Raw genomic sequence first — 16258 nt, 5'->3', positions numbered from 1 at the left:
GGTATTACTAGTAAGACCAAGAAGAATAAAGTCTATACCACTTATAAAAGAAAGGTTAACATTTATTTAGGTAAGTTACGTGGCACTGTATTTGATGGTTTCAGAACGTTTGGATCATTAAATGGTCTCGTAATAAAATATATTTTTTAAGTTTTTTAATAACTGCTAAGTAGTCTTTATTTAATTTTAATTATAAATTAATCTTTTATATATTATTTAATTATAAAATCAATTTTTTATTTTATAAATTATTATTTTATCATTTATCGATCATGTTTATTAATAATCAAAAACTAAAACAATAACAAATGAGATCTTCCATTAATCTTAATAAATATTGTGAAGCTTAATAATTTGAGTTAGCCATTTGTTTTAGAATTTGAAGTGAAGTTCGCCTTTGCATAAAAAAATTCGTATTTGAAAAATTAAAGTTAAAAAATTGGGTTTTAAAAAATAATAATTTTTTATTTTATTTTAGAAAAAAATCTATTACTAAAAGATATAAAAAATATTTTTTCGTTACACAATCAATTTCATGAATAAAAAATCGAAACAAAGAATTGCAAAATTAGAGATTATATTCACTAATCTCGATTTTGTAATCAAAACAATGGATTGTTTTCTAAACACTACAGTGAAAAAATTGATTGGATTTCTATCGCCAACTGTGATGATCAATTAATGATGAACAAATATTGGATATTAAAGAGATAGATAAACAATGAAGAAAAATTGGATATTAAGTAGATGGATAAACAATGAACAAAAATAATGAAAAAATTGATAATCAATCAAATTGATAAATGGTTCTAATTGTAGGATTGAGTAATTGTTGATAGATTATTCACCAATTTATAATCTTAATATTAAAAAAAAGATAAAATTAGAATATTTAAATTAAAATAAAAACTAAAAAATTAAAGATAGAATTTTAAAGATAAGATATATGAATAATAATATAATAATTTATAAAAACGATAAGAAAAATGGTTTTGAAACTCCAACTTCTCTCTAAGTTTTGCTAGATTCAATTCAATTTTGCTACTAGTTTTGAATTTTACTCTTGTTTAATTGTAAATTTTGATACTTGATTTTGTGTTCTTACATCCTAATTCTCTTATAATTTAGTGGCAGTTATCTTGTTTTGTTTTGCTATTTTGGAACTTGTGAATTTTGAATTTCCATTAAAAAAGTTGATGTTTTAAGTTTTATATATACTTGTTTAAATTGTTGGTATTAATTTTTTGTATTGGTTAGCTGTAGTTTTTATTAATTTTTGTAATTTATCATATTTTTTTTTGCATATTAAGTGTTTGATGAAATATTTATTTTAATTATGGACATCCTATTGATTTAAGTTAAAACTTTTTATTTGCTTGAATAAGGACTGTGAAACATATATTAGAGCTAAAACACACAGTCAAGTGAGAATTGAGCCTTTAATGTGTCATTACATTATTTTAATCACTATTTTTATTATTGTGTATATTATTCTTTCTATAATTACAATCTTTGACTTGTTAAGAAAAATGAATAAATTTATAAATAAATGATGCTTTTTCTAAAATAATAAATTTACCAACTAAATAGGTGCAATCGTACCAAAGAGCATTGAGAGTGTCAAAACTCACAAAATTAAATTCATATCGTGGGATACTTGACGATTCTAAAAGTCTATACACATCGTTACGTTGGTTTAAATTAACTACATGCTCATGATGCAGTCTTGAAGTTACACTCATTGAGTCCAATAAAGAAATACCTTATTTGGTAAGAAGGAAATATCTTATTTGGTAAGATATTCCTACTTTTAACAAATTCTTAAATGATGCAAAGAAAAAGATTAATGTACTTTGGATTGTAGTGCTATACATATCTCATGACTTATATTTTTATAGTTGACTCATAGCTAAAATTTTTTAAATTTAAATTTGAATTAAATTTGCAGATAAAATAAATAAATATATTAACAATTTTTAAAATTCTAAATCAACGTAAGTATATATAACAGAACGTATGTAGCTGCAATTTTTAAAAAGAATCAACAAAAGTTTAAAAAATAATGCTAAAAAGAATCAATAAAATTTTAAAAAATAATATTAAAATTTAAAAAATAACAACTTAAGTAAAATAATTTAAAATTTAAAAAATAACAACTCAAGTACAACAATTTAAAATAAAAAAACAAACTAAATAAAATAATTTAAATTTAAAAAATAAGTAAAATAACCCAAATAAATAATTTATTTAAAAATAACAAACTAAGTAAATAATAATTTATAATTTATAAATATAAATATAAAAATTTTTAGTGATGATATATAAGCAAATAAATTTTTAAACTTAATAGTCACAAAAAAATTCTTAAACTTAACGTATGAACGCCATGTCAGTATATGAGCTCCCTATTTATATTTATATTACTATAAAGATAAAGATAAAAATAAAGATAAAAATAAAAATAAAAATAAAGATTAAAGGTTTGAATTCTATTTTATATATCGTGAAAAATTTTATTAATAATTTTTTTCTAAAAATTAATCAATCCAAAATATAAATTTACAGAAATTTATTTATCACTTTACTAAAAAAATAGAAATACAACTAACATGATCCATTATGTAGAAAAATGTTAAGATTGAGTCATAGACTCATAGTCTATAGTGGGATGTAGCATAATAATAGCGCCGGTTGGTAAGAAAAGCAAAACAAATCAGATAACGCGGCAAAAGAGATATGGCGGAGTATCATTAAAAAAGGAAAGAAGCATTTAAAAAAGCTTACGTGTCAGTACCAAAACGAATCCTGTCACCTAAATAGCTGAAGAATCTTTTCATCGCCAAAATTAACGGCTATGATCTCACCCAACCTAAGATTGTAAAATAGAAACCCCTTCCATATTTATCGAAATCCCGAGATTTCTCACAGAATCTGCAGAAAACGAAGAACGAAGTGAAACGAGTAGAAGAAACACTTGTGCTTAACCATGGCCGTGATCTCCGTCCACGGCGATGGCCGCCATCACAACCACCTCCATCCGCCGCAGCTCACTGGTTCCGCCGGCTCCTCTCGACCTTTTTTCTCCAGTGATTGCATCGAGCCTTCCTCGCTAAGCCTTCTACCCTTACACGGCCATGCTTCTTCTACCGAAGGTTCGTCTTCTTAGGAAATCAAGCTGATATTAATCAGGAAAAAAAAGAAAGCTTAGTTTGATGTTATAGATTACTAGTTTCGATTTTGGATTATACTACTGCTGTTAGAAACTGCAGTTGTTACTTTTATTTTTAGCTCAGTGGTTTTTAACTTTATGTAGCTGATGAAGAACTCTATTTGTCACTTGCACACCAAATGTATAAATCTGGGAACCATAAGCAAGCGCTAGAACATAGTAAAGCTGTTTATGAGAGAAATCCGCTTCATGTTGACAATTTACTTCTTATGGGTGCAATTTATTACCAGGTTTGTTTTCTGTTCTGTTTCTGTTTCTGGGAGGATTGATGATTTTTTTGTAGACCTTAGGCACCGAATTCTTGGTCCTTCACTCCTTCTGTATTAAATTCTGAGTTTGTGATACCGTCTTTCCTGCAGTTGCGTGATTTTGATATGTGTATTGCAAAAAATGAGGAGGCGCTTGGGATTGATTCCCGTTTTGCTGAGTGTTATGGGAACATGGCAAATGCGTGGAAGGTAAGTTACCGCTGCTCTCCTTTGCTGACTTTAAAAGAATAAAAAAACTTGTGGTGTATTTGTTTTTTATAGTAGGTGAATTACATATGATGGTTTTCTAGAGTTAATGGTTTTTCCTTTTTATGTGCAGGAAAAAGGAAACGTTGACATTGCCATTCAATACTACCTGATTGCCATTGATGTCAGCGAGCAATTCTGGACCTATATTATTGTTCCTTTATAGCAATTCTTTTTGTGTGAATCATGTTGTGAACTTATTATACATTCCAGTGATTTGTTGGTTCGTTTGTTATTTCCTTTATAGTACTTTATTTTGGATGTTTCAGCAAGAAATTTCACATAAAGCCATGGACACATATTTTGCCTTATTTGGGCTGATAAAGTCACTTAACTTGTTTGCTGTTCTTATTTACAGAGTTTCAGGTGTATCTTTGATATAATATATGTTGCATGAAACTTATCTGCTGTGGTGCTTAATCTCTTTGTTTCTTTATTTAATTATTTATTTATTTTTTTGGCTGGAATCTTGTTATGTTATTTATTCTTTATTATGTCCTTTATTGTATGTTGTTATATAATCTTGGGTGAGATAATTTACCTTTGTTTTGGTTTTGTTGTTCTAGATAAATCCAAATTTTGCTGATGCGTGGTCAAACCTAGCTAGTGCATACATGCATAAAGGGAGAGTCGCTGAAGCAGTACGGTGCTGTCGACAAGCACTAGCTATAAATCCTCTGATGGTATTCTTCAGCATATAGTGATTACTGTTTCTTGTTAATCTTTATTGAACAATTGGGCACACATTATAATATTTTATTTGCCATTATGTTCCTTTTCATGGGGGATTCATTTGTTTTGGTGGTGATACAGGTAGATGCTCATAGCAACCTGGGAAACCTAATGAAAGCTCGAGGGTTGGTGCAAGAAGTAAGTCCTAAATGTTTGATACACCATTGTGCTTTGACATTTCTATCCACCAAATAATTCAGATCCTTGAACTCTATAAAAATGTTGCAACATTTCTAGACTTCAATTTTGCTGTGCCGTATCCTTCTGTTCTAATCAATATAGTTTTTCTTGAGCAATCAGCTTTCTCCATTTGAGATTATGCTCTATTATATTCCCCAGTGTGAGCAGTACTACATCCTATTGGATTAGTTTTTCTGCTTATAAAATCAGTTGTTCTTAGAAAACATTTCTTCCATGATATTACTTAACTAGGCTTTGGTGTACAACATCTTGCTGCTAGAACAAATACCTTTCCATTGTTTTCTTTCAATAGTAATTTGTGTTTCCAGCTTGAGCTAAATGAGTGTGGCATCCTTATGTATCTTTCTGACCATCCTCAAGTCGCATTTTATATAGCCATTAAAAGAATGGCTGTATGCTGCCCTGGCGTAGTTTCTTCACCACTTAGTATTTTGTACCCTAAGTGTCTTGTTAATTATTGGTTTTACTGATTTAAATAATTCATCCATGGAACTGTGATCAAATTCACAGTTTGAAACAGATGTCAAGTTGTTGTCTTCAAGCCAGGTCTCAGATGATGGTTGTTGTAACATTTTGTGCAGGCATACAGTTGTTACTTTGAGGCATTGCGCATTCAACCTACTTTTGCTATTGCGTGGTCAAATCTTGCTGGTCTTTTCATGGAGTCTGGTGATTTCAACAGAGCCCTTCAGTATTACAAAGTAAAGTCTTACATTGCATACCTTAGTGATCTGATATTTCATGCTTTTGTTTATTTACATTCTTAATTATTTCAGGAAGCAGTGAAACTCAAACCTTCCTTTCCTGATGCATACCTGAACATGGGACATGTGTACAAAGTAAGCCATTAAACAAGTTTAGCTTGGTTAGTTAGATGAACTAGTACCTTGATTAATGATTATTATATTTGGGGTAGCATGACATTTTTTCTTTATCAGGCTTTAGGAATGGCTCAACAAGCTACTGCATGTTACCAAAATACTCTTCAGACACGGCCTAACTGTGCCATAGCTTATGGTGAGTTCTGTTGTTTCATATCTGTTTCAGGCTAATTTTATTTATTTATAAGACATTAATTCATAACCTATTTTGTTTTCCCTCTTCAAAATATCTCATTATGGTGTCCCCAGTATTGAAAGCTATGATCTATATATCATGAAGTTAATAATAAAAAAACAAGTTAGGACTTTGTTGTATAACCACTAAATTTATATCATTGATTATTTTCTACTGTTAAAGACGCGAGAGTTATGCTTCAGCTAATTACACTAAACAGTGCATAAATTACACATTACACAATGCCACAAGATTGTGGAGTTGGTTCTGAACCTTTACAACACAAAATGACATAACACATATTAGGGGAGATAGCCTTGGCATTACCTCTGTTAAGAACACTGTCCATATAAAGGATTTAACCTTTTAGGGTGCTTTGGATTTCCAAATGGGTTTATTGAGGCAAATGAAGAGTTTTTCAAAGAATATGATGCTTGTTTACATTTCACAATGTGGTAAATCTCAACTTGTGCTGTACTGCTAATCATTACCCTGTATCACATGCGGGAAATAGGTAACTTGGCAAGTATATACTATGAGCAAGGACAACTGGAAAATACAATTTTACATTATAAGCAAGCTATCGCATGTGACCCCAGATTTTCAGAGGCTTACAATAATTTGGTAGGTTTCTTGTTTTGTTATCATCTTGCTTGAAAATAGCCTATGAAATGTTTACATATTTCGTTGGTTTTTTTCTCTTATCCAACATGTAGGGCAATGCACTAAAAGATGTTGGCAGAGTGGAAGAAGCAATCCAGTGCTACAATGTATTCTCCTTCCTTCATCCATTGCATTTAGCTTTTATTCATTTTTCCACTATTATATTTGCATGTCACTGAATATACTTTATTGTGTCTTGAAGCAATGCCTTGCCTTGCAAGATAACCACCCCCAAGCACTGACCAATCTTGGAAATGTATACATGGAATTGTATGTGGTCCTTGTATTTTTGGATAATGGTATTAACTGATGATGGTACATAGTCGAATGATTTTTTTTCTGGTCAAAATTGCTCTTGTTTAGGAATATGGTGTCTGCTGCTGCTTCATATTACAAGGCTGCACTATGTGTGACTACTGGATTGTCTGCTCCTTACAACAACCTTGCTATAATCTATAAGCAGCAGGTACTAAAAGCTGGAATGAAATTCCACCTCAGTTGATCCAGATGCCCTCATAGATGTTGTATATGTTTCATTAACTAGTTCACAGTTGGTCTACGTTCGTGGGTGACAAACCGGGGGCACTGTTAGAATGAGATGCTAATGCTAAATTTGTATATATTCTTTATAAAGGTGTACCTCTACTGATCTATTTTATACTTGTTTGGACAAATTATTTCAGGGGAATTATGCAGATGCCATATCATGCTATAATAAGGTTCTCTGCAATGACCCCCTGGCAGCTGATGCCTTTGTAAATAGAGGCAATACATTTAAGGAGGTTGGTAGAGTAAGTGACGCTATCCAAGATTATATACGGGCAATTGCTGTCAAACCCTCTATGGCTGAAGCCCATGCTAATTTGGCTTCAGCTTATAAGGACAGGTATGCTAACTTCAAGTTTCGCTTCATGTTGTTGAGGCCCATATTATAACAACTCTTTTGCATATCAGCAATGTCTTAAATTTTTAAAGTTTCATTGTCTTGAAACCTTTCATTTTCCTCACAGGACCTGTCAGAGGTCCAATGAGGAATTGATTTTCTGAAAATAATTTGAGCTTGGGAGTGGTCATAGCTCGAAATCAATCTTTTTACAATTGTTGCAGTGGGCATGTAGAGGCTGCCGTAAAGAGCTACGAACAAGCATTAATTCTTCGTCCAGACTTTCCAGAAGCAACCTGTAATCTCTTGCATACACTTCAGGTATATTTCAGTTGTAATACTTTTCACTCTTTTCCAGTAAGCCCTTAGTGGAGCATCTTGCGATAGAGACGATAATATTTTCTTTAACATGAGTTGATTGTTAGTGCTTTTATGTGTGAATGCACAATGCTTACTTCCATTGAACTGGTAGCTTTCAGATAGATGGGTTTGATCAAATCATGCTTGTTATGTTTGCTTTTAGCATACTTCCATGAGTGATTGAATTCACAAATTAGATGATGTGCTACAAAAGCTTACCTGTGGCCCTATCTTAATTTTCAACATGACTAATTTGATGAACCAAGTGTGATTAGTATCACATTTTGGAGAGTTGTGATTCATCATTTCATTTGTCATAAATTGGTGCAATCTTTTGTCATGTTGCAGTGTGTCTGCAGTTGGGAGGATCGTGATAAAATGTTCAGTGAAGTTGAAGGGATCCTCATGAAGCAAATTAATGTCAGGACCTATCCATTCACATTAACATATCATATGGTGCACCATGTTTTGTTGGCTTGAGCATGCTTTATTGTTATTATTTTTGCTTTTCAGATATCAGTTCTTCCTAGTGTTCAGCCCTTCCATGCAATAGCATATCCACTTGACCCAATGCTAGCTCTGGAAATCAGGTATGATTTTTATGCAAATCACATCCAAAATAGAAAGGGAACTGTTCTATTGTGCATCCCCCCCCCCTCTCTCTCTCTCTCTCTCTCTCTCTCTCTCTCTCTCTCTCTCTCTCTCAGTTTATAATGTACTTCACTGTCCATGTTTGCAGTCGTAAATATGCTTCCCATTGCTCCTTAATTGCATCTCGATTTGCTCTGCCTCCATTTAGCCATCCTGCCCCTGTCCCAATCAAATGTGAGGGGGGTATGAGAGATTACGGGTTGGGTATGTCCCAATCTCTTGACTAATGTTCATATATTTCTCTCCCAAACAGTTTTGATGAATATTTGTTTTGTTATATTTTAACTGTGAGCAACTTGATGGATGCAGGTATGTGAGTAGTGACTTTGGTAATCACCCCTTGTCACATCTAATGGGATCTATTTTTGGTATGCACAACAGGAAGAATGTTGAGGTATGTAAGATGGCTCATTCCAACTTATCCCTAATTTCCAAAAGCACTTATTTTTTGTTTACGATTGACAATCTATGTGCAGTTTGGCTAAAGTGATGAAATTACTCTTTTTGCAAAAAAAAGAAGCATTTGAGCAAGTGCTAGTTGGCAGTGTTCTGATGGGAAAATGTTAAAAATACCATTCTTTATATATGCAGGTGCTCTGTTATGCCCTGAGTCCAAGTGACGGTAGTGAATGGAGGCAACGCATTCAGTTTGAAGCTGAGCACTTTGTGGATGTTTCTGCCATGTCATCTGATCATATAGCAAAAATGATTAACCAGGATAATATACATATCCTTGTCAACCTTAATGGATATACAAAGGTTCTTTTCTGGAAATAATTTTTCTCTCATCTATTTTGCAAATGAAAATTCATGATCAACTGTAATAAATCACATTTGTGGTCTGTATTTATTTTATGCAGTAATTTTATGTATTTGATGCTTGGTTTTTCTGAGGGCTTCCATTTTATGTATCAGTACTTTATTCTTTTTATCTGCAGGGTGCCAGAAATGAGATTTTTGCTATGCAACCTGCACCGATTCAAGTTTCATATATGGGATTCCCTGGAACAACAGGAGCAACATATATAGACTATTTGGTGACAGATGAGGTGAGATTCTTAATTTGGTCTACCTAAAAGAGAGAGCTGTTTTTTTCTTCTTTTTCTTTATTTTATTTTATTGAGGGGCTAATCAGTCATCTAACTCTTTCTAATTTTTCTTGTAGTTTGTCTCACCACTTGGGTCTGCTCATATATATTCTGAAAAACTTGTTCATCTTCCCCATTGCTACTTTGTAAATGATTATAAACAGGTTGCTTTTTATGAACTTAATTGGAAAAGCCTTGACAACTTTATTGCTGGTTTATATTAGATGCATGGTGTTGACTTTTCTTTGTGCTGCAAAATTTGTTTGTTAAGAAAAATCAGGATGTATTGAATCCAAAATGTCAGCACAAACGATCAGACTATGGGCTGCCTGAAGATAAATTTGTATTTGCATGCTTCAATCAACTATACAAGATGGATCCTGAGATATTTAGTACATGGTAATAGCAGGATGCTGCTTATTGGCTGGTTTAGATTATATTTTTTTTTCTAATAAAAAAAAGTATTCTCACATATTTAGTTATATAGTTATTTTCTTTTCATACCTTGTCAACAACTAAGCCTTATCCCACTTGACTTTTCTGGGTGCATTGTTCAAGAAACACCATTGTGTTTTATGAGAAACCATACTTCCATTCCTTCTATTTCTGCAAAATGCATATTTGCATGCTATTAACTCTTGTCTCTTGTAGGTGCAGAATTCTTAAACGTGTACCCAATAGTGCACTTTGGCTACTAAGATTTCCAGCAGCTGGCGAAAGGAGACTGAGGGCATGTATGTGGATTTCTGTAATGATATTACTCTTGATGATATATTGTGATTAGTGGTGTCTGTTATGTTTTTTATTATCGCTCCAAAATGAGCGCTGGGCATTGGCCTTCTTTCAGATGCTGCTGCACAAGGGTTACAACCAGACCAAATTATTTTCACAGATGTTGCAATGAAGAATGAACATATCAGGCGAAGTGCTTTAGCAGACTTATTTCTTGACACGTAATTTCATGTCTACTTCTTGTCCTCTCTTTGATGTACTAGATTGTTTTCTGTTATTTGCTTACGGATTCCTTTGTTTTAATACTCTTATTGCATTGTTTTAGGCCTTTATGCAATGCGCACACAACAGGAACAGATATATTATGGGCGGGTTTGCCTATGATCACTCTACCTCTGGAGAAAATGGCTACTCGAGTTGCCGGATCACTCTGTCTTGCTACTGGACTTGGGGAGGAGATGATCGTTCCCAGGTGAGAGATATTTTCTTGATTACTGATATGGACAGTTATTGTTACCTTTCTGTTTATATAACTAACTAACTGTTGTGTGTGAAACCAACCATGTAGCATGAAAGAGTATGAAGAGAGGGCAGTATCACTGGCCTTGAGTCGCCCAAAGCTTCAAGCTCTCACTAATAAGCTTAAGTCTGTTCGCATGACTTGCCCTCTATTTGACACAGCTCGCTGGGTGAGTTTAATACTCCCTCTCCTTTGCCTCAAATTATAAATGTATCAAATTCTTTTTTGTGACAGATAGTTTTAGATAGTATATAGTTTATAAGATGCATTGTTCTGAATTTTGTAGGTGAGGAATCTTGAAAGAGGATATTTTAAAATGTGGAATCTACATTGCTCTGGTCAACGTCCCCAACATTTCAAGGTCACTGAAAATGATCTTGAATATCCTTATGATAGATAGATAGATAGATAGATATAGGTGTTAGACGAGACTGTATATAAGAAAATCAAGAAAAAGTAGACCAATCTTGTGCTTGCTATGTTGATGAATCTGGGTGTAATTCGGTCGTAGCAATCACGAATATATCTATTTTGCTAGTAATCATGGATGAGTAATTTATTGTGTTTTGGCTTCGCAATGCTCTTGATTAATTAACTAGAACATTAACAAGATATACAAAAAAGAAAGAAAAAAGAGGGAGGGGGGGGGGGGGGCTAATAACTTTTCACTAAAACTCAAATGAACCAAAAGTTGAATCAAATACAACAAATTTGTTATTTATTATCATATATGAATTGTCTGAGCCAAAGCAATATATCGTACAAATAGAATGAAATGATGGTGCTTCACTTTATCAAATTAGTTATTAACTTATTATGGTATCAGAACTGTTTTTCAAGGTGGTTAATTACTTTTTTATCCACTTGAAAAGCTTTAGTCAAAACTTCAGGAGAAATAGGTGGAGTGGATCCAAAAATAGCATTTGCAATTGTGATAACACCTGGATTCTGACTGCTAAGTCCAGAAATAGCAACAGCGTTGCCATAACCGACGTTGAATTGGAAATGAATGAGACCAATTGGGAACACAAACACATCACCCTTGTTGAGCACTTTAGTAAAAAGACGGTTGGTGTTGTTTTGATTGGAAGTGACAAATCCAACAAAGAGAGTGCCTTCAAGAACTGTTAAAATCTCTGTGGCTCGAGGGTGAGTGTGAGGAGGGACTAAACCCTTAGGGGCAAAATCTAGGCGAGCAAGTGATATGCCGAGTGTGTTAAGTCCGGGTAGTTCGTTAACACTGACAGGAGTTACGTTTGAGCCAAGTTTGTTGTCAACATTCCCAGGATCTACATGCTTGAAGAAATCTTCAGCTACTACAACTTTAGGGTCTTTGCAAACGTTTCCATTCACAAATACTGCAAAATAAGAAATTAAGAAGAATTAATTATAACGATGCTTAAGCTTAACCATATATATTGAAACGAGCTGGATACTTGAGTATGTAATGATATATACCAGCATTGTGGGTGTCATTGAGAGCCACACAGAAATCTTGCAGTGGACTGGGATCATAGGCAGATGCAAAAGAGGATGCCAAAGCCAACAAACCAACAAGGAAGTAGATTGCTTTCATTTTGTGCCTCGTAGTATACCTTACTATTGATGCCCTCTTCTTTCTTCTTCTTTTGTCTCTGTGTTTGTGAGCGCTAATCTCTTATAAATGATGCTATGTATTTAATTGCTTAGTTGTGATGAGACTTGTAAAGGGAGGAGTCATTGAGTTGGCCTGCAAATTAACGTTGTTGCATCTAATAATTGCTGAACCATTCTATACCAACTATGTGTGTGCTTGTTCAAAGAATATATTAAACTTACCGCGTTAGCTCCAAAAAGAAATGAACAAGTGATCAATTAGTTTTCTAGTTGTTTGTCTTATGACTTGGTCTCAGTTATTGAAACTTGTTAGCTGAGATTTAATTTACTATGCTTTTAGAACTAGAAAGTATATCACATTATATTTCTTGGTTGCCTCTCTTCCAAGTTTATCTACTTGACCAAATATGTTGTAGTTTATACTATTTATATATTATAATAATATGAAAATTTCCTGGAGCCGCAGTTGGGGGAAAAGGATATAGTCATAAGGAAAAGAAAGAGACCACTTCAGATTCATACATGTATATCCCCAAATTGAACAAATGGCGATCCAATGATATTGTGAGCTGATTGCTTGCTTCTTCTACTAATATCACAGTAAAATATTATCCTCATTTATGTGACCTCGCTAGGTTTAATTCCTTCTTGAAAAAGTTATCTATTATAATAGAGAGTTTATTTTTGATACATTTTAGATTATTATTCTGGTTAATATAAAAAAATAATTATTTTTGTTGATGTGACGTTATTTTACACTGATAATGTGTTAAATTAAATTTATTCTATCTATCTGTCTATTTATGAGTAAATAGTCATTTCTGATCATAAAATATTTGAACACTGACAAAATTGACCATAAAAAATTAAAACTAAAATTATACCAATTTAAGATAAATTTCGTTAGACAAAAATAATCAATTATTAATTTTTTCTTAAATTTCGTAAATACTTTTCTTCTTTTTTTTTTTCTTCATTCCCTAATCATTTAACCGCCCTTCCCTCCTTCTTTGTCTCCTACCCTTCACCCTTTGACCCCACCCACCGCCATCTCCTTCACCCCCTTTCTTTTGACCATCACCAACTCCAACACCATCACCGTTAATTTTATCAGCATTCAAATTTTTTATAATTAAAAAATTAACTATTTACTCATCTATTTATATTACATAAAAGTTAATACCAACATTGTCACATAATGAGAAGTTGATAACCTACATTTTACCATTTTATAGTTTTGCCACATAAATATTATTGTATTAGTGTCTATATTTTCTTTATATTACCATCCAAATTTATTTTTCATCTATAATGTTTCTATAAACGGTTACAATTGTATTAATTTTTTTCACTAATTATAATCACTAATCTCACTAATTATCATCATTAACTACATCCAACATATTCTCTCTCATTCTCTGGTTCTCAAATCATGATTACCAAATTCATTCTCTCATTTTTATACTCGCTTCTATTCATATTTATTCTTAATATATAAAAATAGATGGATAAATTTATCCACATTATTTTTAAAACATCTTTCTTCTTCTATTAATACCATATCAGCAACATTACTTATTTGGCAAAATTTTATAATCAACCACGTAATTTTTGTCAAATCAACTATTATTTTAAAATTAGCAAAATAATAAAATATATAAAAAATATACAAGTAATAGAAATATATATAAATTAGGCTGCAAAATAACCAATGACAATAATTAGAAATTAATAGTATCTAACCAAATTTGTAACCTACAAAAATCCATATCTCTATATTTATTATATTTTACTGTTATAAACAACACAATAAATTTATAACCCCAATAATTAATTTATTAATTTCTATAAATAACTCATTAAATATAATAAACATCCATATTACAAATGTCATAATAGTCTATTAATCATAATAAATTTTACGATACAAATATTCAAATTCCATACTATTTGAACTACTTATATAAGTCTCTTATCATTATTTCTTCGAATAACATCAAATTTAGTATAAGAAATTTATTTTTGCACTACACAACATCTCAAACTTACTCAATGGAGCATCATTCTTTGAACAATATCACCAAATAAACAGACAATTGGTTTATCAAAGTTCGCATGGTCTGTCTATGAAAAACATTAACACCCACAAATGAAGAAGGGTTTCTTTGCTTAAAAATGATTATATTAGATGAAAAGGTACAAAACAAACATATTTATTGTATTTTTAAATTGAATATTTTTCAATACTATTTTGAATTTGCAACACTTGAGTCATTATCTGACAAAGTGGGTCAAAGAAAAATATTAACAGCTAATTTCACTTTATACTATTTCAATTATTTTTATTAAAAATAACTTATTCAAAAAAAATCTACACATTTTTATTCTCTTTATTATAGATGTCATTGGAAAACTGCATGCACATCAAGAGATTAAAGAGAAAGAAAACTATACAAATTCAAGACACAACTTCGGAAGAAGAACATACATGCAAAGATGGAACAAACAACATAATAGAAAATGCATATAACTCAACAATTCATAAAAAACATGCCTTCACAAAAATCTACGATAAAAAGAAGAAAGCAACAATTCTAACAATAACCAATAAAGAAAAAGGAGGACAAACGCCACATAAGAAGACTAAGTCTATCAATCAAAACAAATGCAAAAACCAAACTACCAAATAAAAATGTCACTTTGTACAACTCCAACATTCAAATCTTTTGTACTACAAATTATTTTAAACAAAACACCTTTTAAATTTAATTTTAGTTTACACATATTTAATTTAATTCTACAAAACATAACCATTTTTAATATTTATTATATACTATCATTGATTTACCACTCGCAATGCACAAATCTCATTCTAATTACTATATAAATTAATATCCACTTCACACCCATTTTTTTTTATCTTTTCCTATATAATCCCACGCCTCTTGCTTTTTTTTTTCCTTCCATTCTTGCTATTTTGCAAAATTATTTTTATAATCAAAATTCTTTTTTTTTATTTTACTAAACAATTGAATCATTATATATTAGAACATAAATTTGTTAGAATGCTAAAATATATGCTTTTACAATTTTTTATCGCTTTTATTTGTCTAATTGTGTTGATTGATAGGGGTGAGTGCGAATCATATCAAATCAGATATAACCAAAATTTTGATCTGTACTAAAGTCATCAGATCGAATCTAATATTTGCAGTTTTTAAGCTTGAACCGTGGTTTTTAAACTTGGATATATTTTAAAGAATTTATTTTTATTAAAAACATCACTAAAATCCCTTTTTTTCACTCTTTTAAACATGTTTACTCTTAAAATATTATAACATATTTTTTTAAATAATGAAAATAAAATAATACAACATATATGATAATTATTAGTTGAAATAAAACACAAAAAGAATATTTACTTATTTATTTATTTTTGTTTTGGGATCCACAAATATGCAGATACCTATATGAAATTTGCAATCCGATCATATTATAGTGTGTGGATTGGATCCGATCCAATAGCCTTGTGAATCATATCAATATTCGCAATGCAATTTTCATATCAGATTCAAATAAACACCGCGGATATGCATATCCAGTTCGATCCATGAACATCCCTATTTATTGATTTTATATTATCTTTATCACGCATATATATATATATATATATATATATATATATATATATATATATTATTTTTTAACCATTTGAACAATTTATTTTTTTAATGATAATAATAATAATATTAAAAATACATCATGCCGTGATGCATGAAAAATAAAATAAAAAGATGATTATTTTTAGTTATAAAAATATTGTATATGCATTTGTTTTACACTAGATAGTGTTATTCTTGCTTTAGAATATTTAAAAATAAACTACAAAATAAAAAATAATAAACAAAAGTGACTAATTAAAAAGAATAAAAATAAAAATAATTATATAAAATTATAATTATACTAAATATACACTAAAAATTAGTACCAAATTAACAATTACATATAAAATATATGTTCAAATATAAAATA

The 16258-nt window shown here is 31.0% G+C and overlaps 1 protein-coding gene and 1 pseudogene across 1 annotated transcript; one reads left to right on the top strand and one right to left on the bottom strand.

Annotated features, from left to right (window-relative positions):
- Positions 1 to 2868: 2868 nt before the first annotated feature.
- On the top strand, positions 2869 to 11208 carry LOC112695359 (probable UDP-N-acetylglucosamine--peptide N-acetylglucosaminyltransferase SEC; annotated as a pseudogene).
- A 113-nt stretch (positions 11209 to 11321) lies between these two features.
- On the bottom strand, positions 11322 to 12460 carry LOC112695360 (germin-like protein subfamily 1 member 7). Its single transcript, XM_025747674.3, has 2 exons — positions 12089 to 12460; positions 11322 to 11988 (listed from the first exon to the last, which is right to left on the bottom strand). Exons 1-2 carry the CDS (start codon positions 12204 to 12206, stop codon positions 11453 to 11455), a joined length of 654 nt encoding a protein of 217 aa, XP_025603459.1. The 5' UTR covers positions 12207 to 12460; the 3' UTR covers positions 11322 to 11452.
- Positions 12461 to 16258: the final 3798 nt, after the last annotated feature.

This window comes from Arachis hypogaea, chromosome 6 (assembly GCF_003086295.3).
Source record: "Arachis hypogaea cultivar Tifrunner chromosome 6, arahy.Tifrunner.gnm2.J5K5, whole genome shotgun sequence".
NCBI classification, from domain to species: domain Eukaryota; kingdom Viridiplantae; phylum Streptophyta; class Magnoliopsida; order Fabales; family Fabaceae; genus Arachis; species Arachis hypogaea.
This window is presented reverse-complemented; position numbering and strand designations above follow the sequence as displayed.